Consider the following 13,670-nt stretch of genomic DNA (forward strand, 5'->3'; position numbering starts at 1 on the left):
CCTTCACAGTTGAATGAGATGTTTAAAGCAATCTGAGTTATAGCTTACCAATCTTAGGGAAATATCTGTTCTTTCTTCTCCATTTTCTTTACTCCCATCTCATTCCAAGCCTTCAACTGGGTCATGATTTAGGCAGGCCCTAAGAAGCTTTCCTGTGCATGGCTCCAAATTGTCCATGTTGGTTCAGGACAGGCTGGATGAGCTTTGAACTGCTCATGGGAAGATGTCCCTGCCCATGGCAGGGGGATTGGAACTAGATGATCTTTAACACCAAGTACTCTTTGATTCTGCAATAACTGTGAATTCAGCAGTTGCATTACTCTGTTCAGGTCCCTGTAATCTTTCTGAGACCATGATGCAAATGACAGGTTAAACCACCTCAGCTCAGAAGCAGAGAAGTAGAGCTGGAGCCACAGGCCAGATTGCTGTACCTGTCACCCTTAGTAAGGCACAGAGGATCCAAGATTAGGGCAGCACCACAGGGTACCTGTTTTGCTTGTGCCAGCTCATCGCTGATACTCAGATGAAGATGGGAAGGCAAGGGAAAACACATAGATTACAGCTTAGTTACTGGATCACATCAAGTGTAGGATTGTGACCTATAACTTCCATGAGCAGTAACTTCTATGGCTTGAATCAGTCTGGCATCGCCACACATCAGCCCAAGTAACAGCATCATTTTCACTACTTTTAAGTTTCTCCTCTGTAAGCTTGGTAGTTTATAAATAAGATCAGCAATCAAAGTAATTTCAAGTGGGTTGTGGTATAGTTGTCATTCCATCAGTCTCATTGCCTTTCAGACATTATTTTTATGGGAGCTCAGGCTGTTCCCCTCTGCTGCCCAGGTCCTTCCCAAAACAGGCTGCTGGAGCCACTGCTCCCCAGGGAGCAGTGAGTGGAATTTAAGCTCTCAGCACTTCCCAGCATTTGTCCTCCTCAGGAGACATTTGCTGTAGATCCTCTTGGGGCTCTAGCTTATGTCTCCATGGCACTGCTCCCTGTCCAGTCATCTCTCTGCATCTCTTTGATGGATAAAACTATTCCCCAGGTAGCACCTCCTGCCACCTTCATTCATTCCCCCTGCCACCACTCCCCAGTGCACCACAGCCAACCAGCTGTGACATCCCTGAAGATATCGGACAGAAAGAGGCTGACTACAAAACGTGTTGCCCACAGCTCTGTGAGGGGAGAAGGACATTGGCACACCAGAGTGCAGGCCATGGGCAGCAATCCACATGGAGGAGAAATCCTTCACTGCTGCTCACTGCAATCAGATGGGTGCCCAGGGCATGAGTGTGAGGGTCCTGTGTGCCAGAATGCTTTCAGTTGAACACAGAGAGACAGAGTGAACAGGGTTTGGTGGTGTGGTGCTGCAAACCTGCTGGGTTTGTCTACAAACAAGGGCTCAAGGAGGTGGAGGTCCCTTCCAGGGCCATTCCCTTCTGCTGACAATCTCACCACTTGTGCTTTGCTCCTCTCAGAGCCACAGCAGCTACCTGGACGTGGGGCAGTGCGGCAGCAGCCAGGATGCCAGCCAAGAGGGAGTGTCGCTGTCATCACACAGCTCCCAGCACTCCTCGCATACCACCCTCTCCAACTCCACCTGTAGGTGCTGGGGCAGCCCAGCTTGGGTGCAGGCAGTGGGCTGGAGGGCAGAGCAGCCTCTAAAATACTGGTGTTTGGCCGGAAGCGACCAAGTCGGGGTGGGAGAGGAGTGCTCAGCACTGGGACCTACATAAATGACAAGTCACACAGCAGCAACAGAGCCAATGCCACCTGATGCTTCCTCCCTCTAAACCCACCACCTGTTTGAGAGCAGATTTCCCCTGGCTTGTCACCAGATGAGGGTTGTGACTGTTTGCTGTGGTTCTGAGGACAAGAGGTGACTTGCTAGCTTGATTGAGTCAACCTCACTGACAAAAGTTTTATGTTGGGATAATACAATTTTATTATGACATTTCTCTTGTGAAATCCCTGCAGAAGGAGCACAGAAGGATGTCTGCCTTCCTGGCAGCTTCATCCCTGCTCCCATCAGTGCCCTTCTTGCCCTGGGGGAGGCAACAGGATGACTGCTGTGCCCTGTGTGGGTCCATGGGTAGGAAACTGAGGGGACTTGAGATACTTGCCGTGGGGAAAGTGGGATCTCATCTGGATACAGCCATGGAGGCCAGGCTGAATAGGGGGTTAGCATCAGGAGGGATGTGAGTAAGGTGGGGAGCCAGAGGGACACCATAGAGGGGCAGAGAGCCAAACTGCCTGTAGAGGGGTAGTTTGAGAACCCACTTTGGCACTATTTGGGTACTGCCCATCTGCATATGTGGATTTCAGGCTTAGCCAGGGTACCCAGGTACAGGTCTGCTGTACCACAGTGAATGTCTCTTTTGCAGCCACGTCATCCTTGCGGCGCACAGACACCAGCACTCCCACCCGGCTGTCAGTGCCGGGGGCTTCAGGGGAGAAGACAGCCCTGCGGCTGGCAACAGTCAGGAGCACTCAGGTCAGTGGTCCTGAGGAGCAAGAGCCTTTCTGAGGCTGTAGTGAAATGAGCAAAACAAGCATTGATCTCACCCTCAGAGATGCTGGATCCCAGACTCTGAGTGTGCTGGGACTTCCTGGGGAGTGCCACTAGCAGAGCCAGTGGAGAGATGCTAGGGGCTCCTCTGCTGCTTTCTTTCAGGATTTAGTTTGCTCCTCCAGGCCAAATGCCTTTTCACACCACCAACCCTCTTTTTTTGGGGTTTGTATACATATGATAGCCTTTAACCAAAATGAATGCTGACACCAAGGACTTGAAATTATCAGGGCCATTCAGGAGCCTAAATTCTCCCTTCAGACTTATCCTCAGATCTCAAATCTCAGTTGTCCAATTCCCTGCACTTGTTCATTCCTGGTAGAGCTGGTAAAGCACCAGCTCTGCACTAGAGGTGCTATGGACCTACAGTAAGGCAGAGTTTTCATTCCTAGGCCATAGCCACTCCTCAAGCTCCTGGTGAACACCTCTGTCAGCACCCTGTGGCTCAGCTGGCAGGGCCCTCCCAGCACCCTCAGATGGTATGTGGTTTATTTTTGTTAAGTGCATTGGTGTGTCCTGTCAGCAGGGCAGCCTAGGTGGCTTTGGTTCACTGCCCTCATGTCCTTGCTGGCTCATCCCAGAGTGGGGACAAGGTTTATGTGCCCTTTCTGTTGCTGAGATTTACCTGCAACAACCTTATTGCAACCACTTATTTCAGGAAGCAGAGAGAGCAGGTAGGACACCCAAAGAAATAGCATAGGAGAAGGTTTACACTTGTCAAAAGTGTTGTGGGCTGCTGAAGGCTTCTCCCTGGATCTCTAGCAGCTGTCTACAGGCTGGTACAATGCTGAAGAGTTCTAGTAGAGGAAAGGGATGTCATGGAAGGTTTGAGTTAGGCCAGGAAAGGAAAATAAAATAAAAACCCCAAGAAAAAGGAGCCATAAAACCGTAATGATAAGGTCTGTCCTTACAGGGCTTTGATGTCAGTGCAGTAAATGTTCAGACTATAAAACAGAGATTGAAAATGGCCAATGTGGGTGCGAAGGATGGATCCCCAGGTGGGATTGCAGCCTAACTTGGGCTTGGCACCTGCCAAATATTAGCAGCAGAACTGGAGGCTCAGCCAGGAGGTGTGGGCGAGGGTTTGGATGCAGTGTCTGCCGCAAAATAATAGTGGCTCTAACCAGAAGGGTGTTATCCTGGGGGACAAGAGAGTCCCATGTATAGACATTTCATCTATGTAAAAATTATAAAGACCAACACCTGGAGGGAGGCACTGTGTGTGAGCCAGATGTGGTGCTGCTCTGAAACTACAGTGGCACTTTTGTTAAATATGCAATTGCCATTTTTTGTCAGCATTGTATTTTTTATGGCAAAAGCTGAAAAGCAGTCATTTTTCTGAATCAAGCATTGCTATGGATGTGAGTAACAGGACTCGTCCTACCCCATGGTCCTTCTCTGTTCTTTGCAGCCAGTGTACCATTTCCCCACCCAGCTGGGGATGATGCACCAGCTGAAAGAGCAGCTGGAGGAAAGGACTCGCATACTGCAGGCTGACATCAAGACGCAGCAAGAGGAGCTCCATGTCATCAAGGAGCAGCTCCAGCTCGTGCAGGACTCGAACCTGCAGGTACCTGCTGCTCCTGGTACTCCCAAACTCACCAGCCATTTGCTTTTCCTTTGAGCACACAGAACAGTAACAAAATTGTCTGTGGCAAAAGCATTGGGGAATGAACTCCTGACAAATTGGTAACTTGGTTTCAGATGTGGATATGGTGTTTCCCGAGAGCTGAGTGGGGTCAATATCTGTCTGGGTAATTAATCAGTAATTTTGGTGATTTCTAAATCTAAAAGCAATCCTAAATTAATCCAAAGTCTCCCATGCACAAAAGGTTTGGTGGTTCTGTGTCTGACAGTGCTGCTGGATCCCCACTGTCACTCCTGCAAAACACAGCAGACACAATGGAGCTTGAACAGCCCTGGCTCCAAATAAATATTTGACACAAGTTAAGATTTGATTTTCTGTTACTTGGTTCATTTTGCCCCTGGATTTAGAGATACTGCTGCTGCTGTAGTGTTATTTCTGCCAGGCAGTACTACCAACAACTCCTGTGCTTCTTTTACTTAAAGATGCTGATGCAGCAGCCGATCCCTGTCATCTTTAACACTGTGCAGCAGCCGAGCCCCCGGAGGCCGCCGCCGCAGGGGACGCCCAGGCAGACCACAGCCAAGAAGTCACAGCAGCCAGTCCTCATGGGGACAAAGCACTACTGCAGCACCCACCTGCTGTCACCGCACCCATTCCTCAGGGACCCCTGTGGCACAGTCCCCCAGGTCACTGGCTGCTTCATTGTCATTATCCCCTTTCCCAGCTTCTAAAAACTTGTCTGCCATGTCGCTCCTCCCCCTGGTCCCATACATTTCTTTTGTGTTGGTTTTACTGCATAGCTGGCATTGAGGAATTTGAGTCAGGAGTCAGTTGTGAACAATGTCATTCAACTGTAAAAATAAAAACCAGGAAGCCAAAAAGCATTTAAAGCCCAAAGACTGCTGGAGCCCTTCTGGTGACTGGGGAGGAAGTCAATGGGAGGTCTGAGCTCTCATCAACATGGTGTTCATTCACAGTCAATGAGTGCTGTGGTTTCATAACACAGGAGTAAATATTATTTTAAAAGATTAATTTTGTTCTACCTGAGGAGTCTTGGAAGGCAGCTTTGAAAAAACAATTTTGTCATCACTAGATCAAAATCCACTATTAAAATGGGAAAGATGTGTTCTAAACCAAAAAAGACCAAAACTGCTTCTTTAAAGGACATATGCTTTCCTTGGAGACTTCAGATTTGTACTTCCCCTCTTAAGCTGTTCTCTTCCTCTTCAAGCCTTTTGTGCCCTTATCCTTGTAGTCTAATTTCTCAAAAGAGTGTCTGGGGATGCCAACACCTGCCCTGCAGGCACAATAAATGCTGATGGATTGAATAGATATGATGTGATGGTCTTGAATAGATATCTGTTCGTACTGCTGCGTTCAGGAGCAATATCCTATTGTTTCTTCTCCTTTTCCCATCTGCCCACTGTAAGTGGTTATTTTGTCCTTCCACTACGGAACTTTAAAACTTACGTGAGTACCTATGTCTTCATTTCAGGTACAGCAGCAGAAGCAGCAGCATCCAATAAGAGGAAGCCAAGGCCAGCAATTATGTGTGCCAGGGCAGGCAAGCATTTCAGTGCCCTTCTACAACAACCCCATGGTGTTCTCCCAAACACACCCCATCACTGTGGCTGCACAGGTGCCGACTGACAGCAGTGAGAGGCAACCACCAGCTGACTACAGCCAGGACAGGAGCCTCAGGTACCCACAGCCCTGCTGGGACCGTCCCAGGAGCAGCGACAGAAAACAGCAGTACTTGGGCAGCAAGGAGGGCAGGTGTAGCTGGGCTCAGGGCAGTGGGCTTGGGATACCACAGCCAGTGTAAGGATGTTCCCTCTGCAGGGGTGAGCCTAGTGTGCAGGCAGTCAGGGTGCTATGCACAACATTCTGTATCATCACAGGCCTTAAATCTTCTTCTCTCCGTATTTCCATAAATAAACCCTGCCCTCTGTCAGTTTAAAGTCATTCTGCCCTGTCCCGTTGCTCCATGCCCTTGTCAAAAGTCCCTCTCCTGCTCTCTTTTAGCCCCTTTAGGTACTGGAATGTACTATAAATTGTCCCTGGAGCGTTTTCTTCTCCAGTCTCAACAATCCCAGTCTTCTCAGCATGTATTCACAGGAGAAATGTGATGTGATAAGAAGCATCCTATTTCATTATCTTGTTTAGAAGGTAGTTGTTTACCTGCTTTCATGGAGGATTTTCAAGGAGTTGTTTCTAGAGACTGACAGGACCTTGGCCCTCTCCCTTCCCTGACCAACCTCTTTGTTCCTTCCACCACAGGATGCTGTTGGATCAGTCCATCCAAGCCATGATGCCCACAGCCAACAGTAATTGTCAGCCATTGCAGAGCAGTGCCAGCAGGCAGCAAGGAAAGTGAGTCTCTGCTTGCCCTTATTTTCCTGCAGTGTCCTAGCAGGACACTTTCGGCACTGAAAAAGACATGGAAAAGCTTGAACCTGGTCACACAAACACAAACAGTCTCAGTCGGAAACGAAACAAAATTTCAGCCAGTTAGGAGAAAAATGACAATTTTTTTTAATTACAAAGAACTTTATAAATAAAGTGTGTTGAAAAAAAATTATCAATTTTCTGGCTTTTGCAAAGTCTTGACCAAGACATAGAGAAAATGTACAACCTTAAAAACCTTAATTTTCAACAGTTCCAGTCCATGCTTTGTGGGCAGAGGGGAATCAGGGGCTGCCTGTCAGCAAGTCCTGCACCAGCTCTGCTTCAGGCTGGTTCCTGCAGCAGCTGGGCTCCCATTGCCCATTCTGAGGGTGGGTTTTGGTGTGTGTTCTCATGACTGGTTTTCCTCCTTGTGGCAGGTTTGTTGCAGAGCAGCAGACCCTGCCTCCCCCAGCACAGGTGCAGCCAGTCACCTGCAGCACCATCAGACCTCCAGCCCCACCACCCATCTTCTCCCCGTCTCTAATGATCCCACACTCCAGCTTCACATCCCACCAGGCCAGCACACCAGTTCATCTGCACCAGTGGCCACAGCAGCAAGTTCAGCAGCACCACCTCTACCTTCAGGTATTGGAGCAGGCAAAGATATTAGAAAAGAAAGTGAGAGGAGCAGGTATAGCTGAAAAGCAGCCACACAGCAGGACTGGATTTAGAGTGAGAATTAATTGCTGTTGTCAGCAAATGTGGGCATGAACTGTCCCTGCTTTGGGACATGTGTCCTCATGGGCTGCCTTGTGGTCCTGATTACCAGCAGTGTGGACAGCAGAATGATGATGATGATGGAACAGATAAATAGCTCCGGGTCCACAGTAAACCAGAGTTTGATGACACAGTGCCTTTAGCAGGGGGTGAAATAGCAAGTCCAGGTCTTTGAGGTACCAGTCATGGGTGGATACATGGTTGCTCTAGGATCTCTTCCTTGGTTGTCTGAAGATCTTTCCCATGAAAGATGAAAGTTGCACATCCTGCAGATTGTACCTCACATACAGCTTTTGGAGGTCTCTATTCTTGCTGGGCTCCCCATGAGCCTGTTAGGACAGATGAGTCCTGATTCCCCTCTGTGCTCTCCAGGCATTGTTGGTTGTGCTAACAGCAGCAGCATTCTGAGGAGCACAGCTCATACCCTCGAATTTAGGACTTGGTGCACACACTCCTGGGCACGAGTCTCAGCATCAGCCCTGCAGCACGAGAGGGACAGCTGGATGATGGGGCAGATTTGTGCTCAGATTTGTGTTTCCCAACAGATGCAAGGTCCTGAGCTGGTGCCTGGGGCTCCGATACAGCGCATTTTCCAGCCATCCCACACTCCACAGCAGAACCCCTTGAGCTACTTCCTCCATTCGCAGCAGCAGAGCCACCACACACAGGGCCAGCCCTGCAACTTGCCTGACCTGCCCGAGATGCAGCTGCCATGAAAGTCGGTTCTGGGAGACAAGGCTGCGGCTGCTGTGCCCGGGCACATGCAGGAGAGCAGGACACCAGCACAACACAGCACAGGAAGAGGTTGGGCTCCATGGGGAGATGATGGCTGGAGGGATGATCTCTGACAGGGATGCATGGCTGCAAGAGCCTCGTTTGTCGGGCTTTCCATGTAGCCAGCCCATGATGCTGTTCCAGCAGCAGGGTGTGCCCTGGCCTGGCACCGTGGTGCCACTGGAATTGGTGGCTTTCTTGCTGCAGGGGGGTGTGGTATCAGCCCATCATGAAGCTCAGTTTGCAATGGAAAAAAACCTTTTCCATTCAGGACTTCAATGCTGAAAGTCACTGTGAATTTAAGCCCAGCATTTGGAGCACATAGACTGTACCGGTCTGCAGGACACCATTGGATTACCATGTACATAACTCGTTTTGCTGTAGTAAGTCCATTGTGAATTCTTTTTCCTTTTTCTATACCTCAGTCCCACAGTTTTTTTTTCCAGGAGTTTGGATAATGCTGCTAATCTACATAACACCACTTTTGCCTGAATTTCTTATTGTTATACCAGCTCACATCGCAGCTAGTACAATATTTGTCATGTTTTACTTTTGGTTAACAAGCAAAACATAAAAACATACAAATTTGTATGTTTTTATGTTTTTTTACTCCCTGTAGCCAGATATTTTTCGGTTACAGAAAAAGAACCTTCTTGTTTGTTTGTTTGTTAGTTTGTTTCAAGTGAGGTAGTTGTATATATTTCTATACATGAAAACAAGCAAACATGCATAGAACAACATATGACAGCAAACTTTGTGGTTTTGCTAGGTCATGTTTCAATTTGGCAAACCCAAAATGTATAATCACAACACATGATTTTACAAGCCCATAGGGTCAGCAATAAATTGTATTTTTGTAAATTGTCAATTTTTAATGGTAAGTTTATATTTATGAATTGAAAAAGTTTATTCTTCAGTGGGTGTATAGTTAAGTGTCCCTACTGTTTGTGTCTTTCCAAAGGAAAAATTAAAAAGTACATATTTGAAGTGTTAGTAGCTGAGTACTAACTTTGGGCATTTTTAGAGCCCAAATGTAGATGGGTTTGGCCATTACTATAAACTTTGCAAGGCAGTGGTTAGGACCAGGTCCATCTACCAGTAAAGCTCCAGCTGGCAGACAGCAAGGTTTAGAGAGGAGTTAATTCCTAATGTTTAGTTCCTAATATCTGTTGAAATTAAGCAAAGAATGCTTGGTTTTGCTTTTTTTTTTTTTTCCCTTTAAATGGTGTTTTTTGGGGTTTTTTTTGTTTCCTTCTTTTCCTTCTATAAGCCACTTTCTGGGCCCCTTGCAGCACTGCAGCAGCTGGTGTTCCTGATGTTACTGGTGGAGCAGCTTTTGACACAAGTAGCTGCAAGCAGCCCTGTGTTTCAAGAAAAGGGTGCAGCAGGGCTCCTCTTTCCCAGCAGTTCTTCCTGGGGAAGGGGATGGGTTTTTGCTGTGCCACATTGTATGGGGGAGTCACAGTGGGAAGACAGGCTGCTGGAGCTGGGGTCAGGCAGGAGCTTTCAGGGGCTGGTGCAAGGCCCTAGGGTGCTTTGGTGTTTTGGCCAGGTTAGAGGTGGATATGTGAGCAAAAGCTGTGCCAACATCTGGCTATTCTTGGGTGCCCTCCCTTGGTCAAAGCAGCTGCATGGGTTAGCTCTGACTGGGACATTGAATGCACAGCTCTCAGGGGTACCAGACATGATGGATCATGGGTTGCAGAGCTGGCCACATGCAGCATTTTGGGGAATGTAGTTGGCCACAGAATGGAGCCAATGAGATGCCCAGCAGCCTGGGGTCCAATATCAAGGCTCATGCCTTGTCCGCACAGTCCCTGGCTGGGCCCCAACCCACACAGCACATACAGCCCCTGGGTGCTGGGCTTGCTTGTACAAGCTGCTCTTGTACACATTCTGAGCCAGCCCCTCCATTTCAAACTATGACAAGAAATCATGACTACCACAGAGTCATGGGCCAGGGCCACCTCACTGCTGGTAGTGGGATTTGGAACACCTGCCTTTATGGGGCAATCTGGAGCTGAACTAATAACACCCAGGGCTTTCCTGCTCTGCAATGTTTGTTCTGCTGTAAGGGTAAGAACAGAGCCTTCAGAGTCGGAAACTTTTGTTTCTAAGCCACTATTAGTTTTAGGGTCTCCCTCTCCCCATTCTAAGGCAGCAGGGTTGCTCATGAGGATGCAGAAGGAAGGAGTTGTATTTTTAGGAGTTGGTTGTGGGATTTTTTTCCACCATAGCCTTGGCACATAACATTAGAAGGGAAGCAAACATATCTGTGTTAGGGCTCCAGCACTGCAGTTTGTAGCTCAAGGTGTCTGGCTGGAGGGAAAGAACATGATTTCCCTGGCTTCCCCGTTAAACCTACATCACCCCAGCACATCCCCATGGCTGGTCTGCAGTGTCCCATCACCACAGCACCCAGCAGGTGGCAATCAAATGGATCTTGGAGGTGGTGGTGTTTGGGGTCAGGGGCTAGAGGGTTGTATTTTTTTATCAGAGCTTGGTAGGGAGGTAGCCGAGGCAAAGCAGTTTTCTGGCTTTGCTGTGGCTTTGACAGTGAGTCCAAAAATAATAGGGTTGGGAAGGGGTTCTGGGGGGGGTGGGGGGTGTGCCAGATGGGTCTGTCCCCTGGGCAGAGCCTTGCTGATGGCAGCCCTGGTCTAGAGGGACAGAGGGCTGGGGGCAGAGCCCCTGCTCACAGCTCCCAGCAAAGAGCACAGCAGCTGGGTGAGGATGTTCATATATTAGAACAGCCTTGTTAAAACCAGCGACATAAAAATGCACTTTATCATGGGCCCCCCCCTGAACTCTCAGAGCCCTCCCAGCCACTGGCCTCGCTGCTGGTGCATGGGGGCTGCACAGTCCCAGGCACTGCCTCACACGTAGGGCCTTGTTTTCTCAACATACTCCAAAGGACAAAATCCCACCGACCCTTTCGCTTGCTTGGTCTTTGCACAGTCTGCCTCCAGCCAACGGCAAGTCTGAATCAGGGCCAGGGGGGTTTTGCCTTACATTGTCACTCTCAAAAAATAGATGGATAAAAACATCTTTGTTCAGGTTGAATTGTATTTGTTTACCTCGGTGTTAGCTATGACCTGTGTTTTTATGACTCATTTCAAATTGGGGGTTGCTGGTGGATTTGGTTCACAACCCCCCAGCCGCCTACAAGAAAACATAAGTGTGATTTGTTGGTGATGAGCAGAGGGCGGGGATGTAACTGATGGCAGCAGGGCTAGCCTCCAGTGTCAGTGTTGACCTATCAGTCATAATGTTCTGAGGTTTTCTAGTACACAAGTACTTATATAACTATATATAGATATACATATTTTTAATATACATTTATATGTATGCAGATGTATATCTATATATAAATAGAGATAGGCCACACAATTCCAGATGTCTGAAAACACAGGCAGCTTTAAATAATAAAGTCTTGCACTTTTAGCATATTTGTACATATAAGCTAAAGCCTGGTGGGTATAATCAGGCTGATTTGACAAACACAATGAGAAGTTACTGTATATATTGTATATAGTCCATGCAAGAAAAAAAAAAAAGAAAATAAAAAGTCTAGAATTGAGTATAAGTCTTGGTTTATTTTATATGATGTTGAATATAAATACATTTATAAATGGTACTATTCTTAAAATTATTTTGTAATGGGAAAAAGTGTCTTATGGAGATGAACAGTAAAGATTTTATTCTTGTTTTGAATCTATGTCCCCTGCACAGCTCCACTGGATGGGAGCCCATGCATTTTGATGAGCTTTAAACAGGTTGTATGTAGTATTTAAAAAAATATTAAGATGAAATAAAATAATACTTGTAGGACCTCTTTCACACTATTGTACTCATGTTATTCCCTGGGTGGTGTGGATCTGTTGGGGATCAGGATCTCATCTCTATTCTCCAGGACAGGAGCAGCAGCCATTGGGTCCATGTGCATGGGCAGCTGAAGGAACAGGGCTTAGGAAAAGGACTGGGATTTCTGTGACCAGTGCCAGAGGCAATAGGAGCAATGTATAAATTAGAAACAAGAAATACAAGGCTTCAGGGTCAGCACACTGTTTGAATTTGGATGCAAAACACAGGTGCCAGTGCTCACCAGCTCAGGTTTCAAAATTCAAGTCTCCATTTTTCCTCCACTTCTGGGAGGCTGCTGACCCAGCAGGGGCTTTGGCTTGCTCCTTATTTTGCAAAGCACCGACTAAATGTGGCTTTAGCATGACCAACACTCTTGAAGGAACTTCTACAGGAAATACCAGTGCCTCAAACACAAGGGATTTTTTTCTTAAGGGAAACAATATTTTAACACCCTATCTATCTTACAGTACCTCTGCGTACAACACATTGTATAAAAGCCAATCTGCCAACACAAACATGTGCTGCTGTCTTGGTAAAGTGACAAAGCTATAGCAAAAAAGACAAAATAGCCTATTTTTCTGGAAACAAATCAGAGTACTTCTGTTTTAGTCCAGATAAAAACAGTATTGGATGAGAAACTTTTGATAAAATCAACACACAGCTATTTCTTAGTCACTATGGTAGGAAACTCTTCTAAAATTACATTATTATTCAGCCATTAGAGTGATGAACAAGTGGTTTGTTTTAGGAATGGATGGAAACAGAAAGTGATTTTTGGCAGCAGCCACTTTCATGTCCTGGAAAATGCTACTGGTTTAATTATCATCAGTTGTCCCCCATGGTGGAAAGAACTGGTATTTTTATGGAGCTATTCCCTCCCCTCACATGCCCAAGCCCTGAGCTGGGCCCACAGAGGCCAAACAGCCTTGTGAGGATCAGGGCTGCCACTGATCACCCAGAGCACAGGGAGCAGCATCAGGCTCCAGAGCAGCATATTCCATATGGCAAAACCAAGAGCTTCACAGCTTTGTTGGCTGTGTCCCCAGGTTACTGACAAAAGACATCTTAGTACACAGCAAAACTGGCCCAGCCACAAGGAAGGACTGTGCAGCGTGCCCTACAGCCACTGTCAGTGTTGCGGGGTAACCATGGCACAGCTGCCAAGTTACGCTGCAGCAGGCACTGCAACTGTCAAACTGGACAAACATTATCAGTAGTTGTAGCAATCTACAGCCTACCTACAGTTGTCTATTTTGTACTGAATGATGCATCTTCATTTATTTCCTATGACTGAACCTGAAAATAAAGGCAGAAAACTTAATGGAAACTTACAGAAAAGTAACACAGGTGAGTGAAGTGACACAATAGAATTCACTTAACAAAGCTGCTTCCTGTTCGTGTGCACACCCAGCACCCTCAGATGGTGATGGGAGGCCGGGACCATCTCTGTATCACAAACTTGATCTGGCCAAGAAGCAGCACGATACAGGGATCTCTGTCCCTGACTCTGCAGGGTTTTGAAATCAAGGCAACACTCTTCAGGAGTGAAGGAAAGGGACGAGCTGCTGTTGCTTCAGCTCTGCCAGTCCCAGCTAAACCTGCACCTATTTGTTAGACAGCCTGTCTGGAATAGGGAGAGAAGGATCTAGAATAGGAAAGGGAAGGGAAGAAGCTAGACACTAACTCCAGAGTTCCTCTGTCACAAGC

The 13,670-nt window shown here is 47.3% G+C and overlaps 1 protein-coding gene across 9 annotated transcripts in view; it reads left to right on the forward strand.

The window, feature by feature from the left end:
* PASD1 (PAS domain containing repressor 1) overlaps positions 1-9,489 on the forward strand; it is a 57,893-nt gene extending 48,404 nt beyond the window's left edge. For 5 of the 9 annotated variants that reach the window (XM_058848044.1, XM_058848047.1, XM_058848046.1 and 2 more), the window contains 9 exons: positions 1,482-1,605; positions 2,388-2,497; positions 2,965-3,051; positions 3,984-4,142; positions 4,643-4,846; positions 5,656-5,912; positions 6,441-6,533; positions 6,986-7,193; positions 7,871-9,489. In XM_058848044.1, coding sequence (XP_058704027.1) covers positions 1,482-1,605; positions 2,388-2,497; positions 2,965-3,051; positions 3,984-4,142; positions 4,643-4,846; positions 5,656-5,912; positions 6,441-6,533; positions 6,986-7,193; positions 7,871-8,041 — 1,413 coding nt within the window. In that variant the 3' untranslated portion in view covers positions 8,042-9,489. The remainder of the gene's footprint in view (positions 1-1,481; positions 1,606-2,387; positions 2,498-2,964; positions 3,052-3,983; positions 4,143-4,642; positions 4,847-5,655; positions 5,913-6,440; positions 6,534-6,985; positions 7,194-7,870) is intronic. The other 4 variants (XR_009278557.1, XM_058848049.1, XM_058848051.1 and 1 more) reach the window with 4 other exon arrangements.
* Positions 9,490-13,670: the final 4,181 nt, after the last annotated feature.

Source organism: Poecile atricapillus, chromosome 12 (assembly GCF_030490865.1).
Source record: "Poecile atricapillus isolate bPoeAtr1 chromosome 12, bPoeAtr1.hap1, whole genome shotgun sequence".
Taxonomy (NCBI): domain Eukaryota; kingdom Metazoa; phylum Chordata; class Aves; order Passeriformes; family Paridae; genus Poecile; species Poecile atricapillus.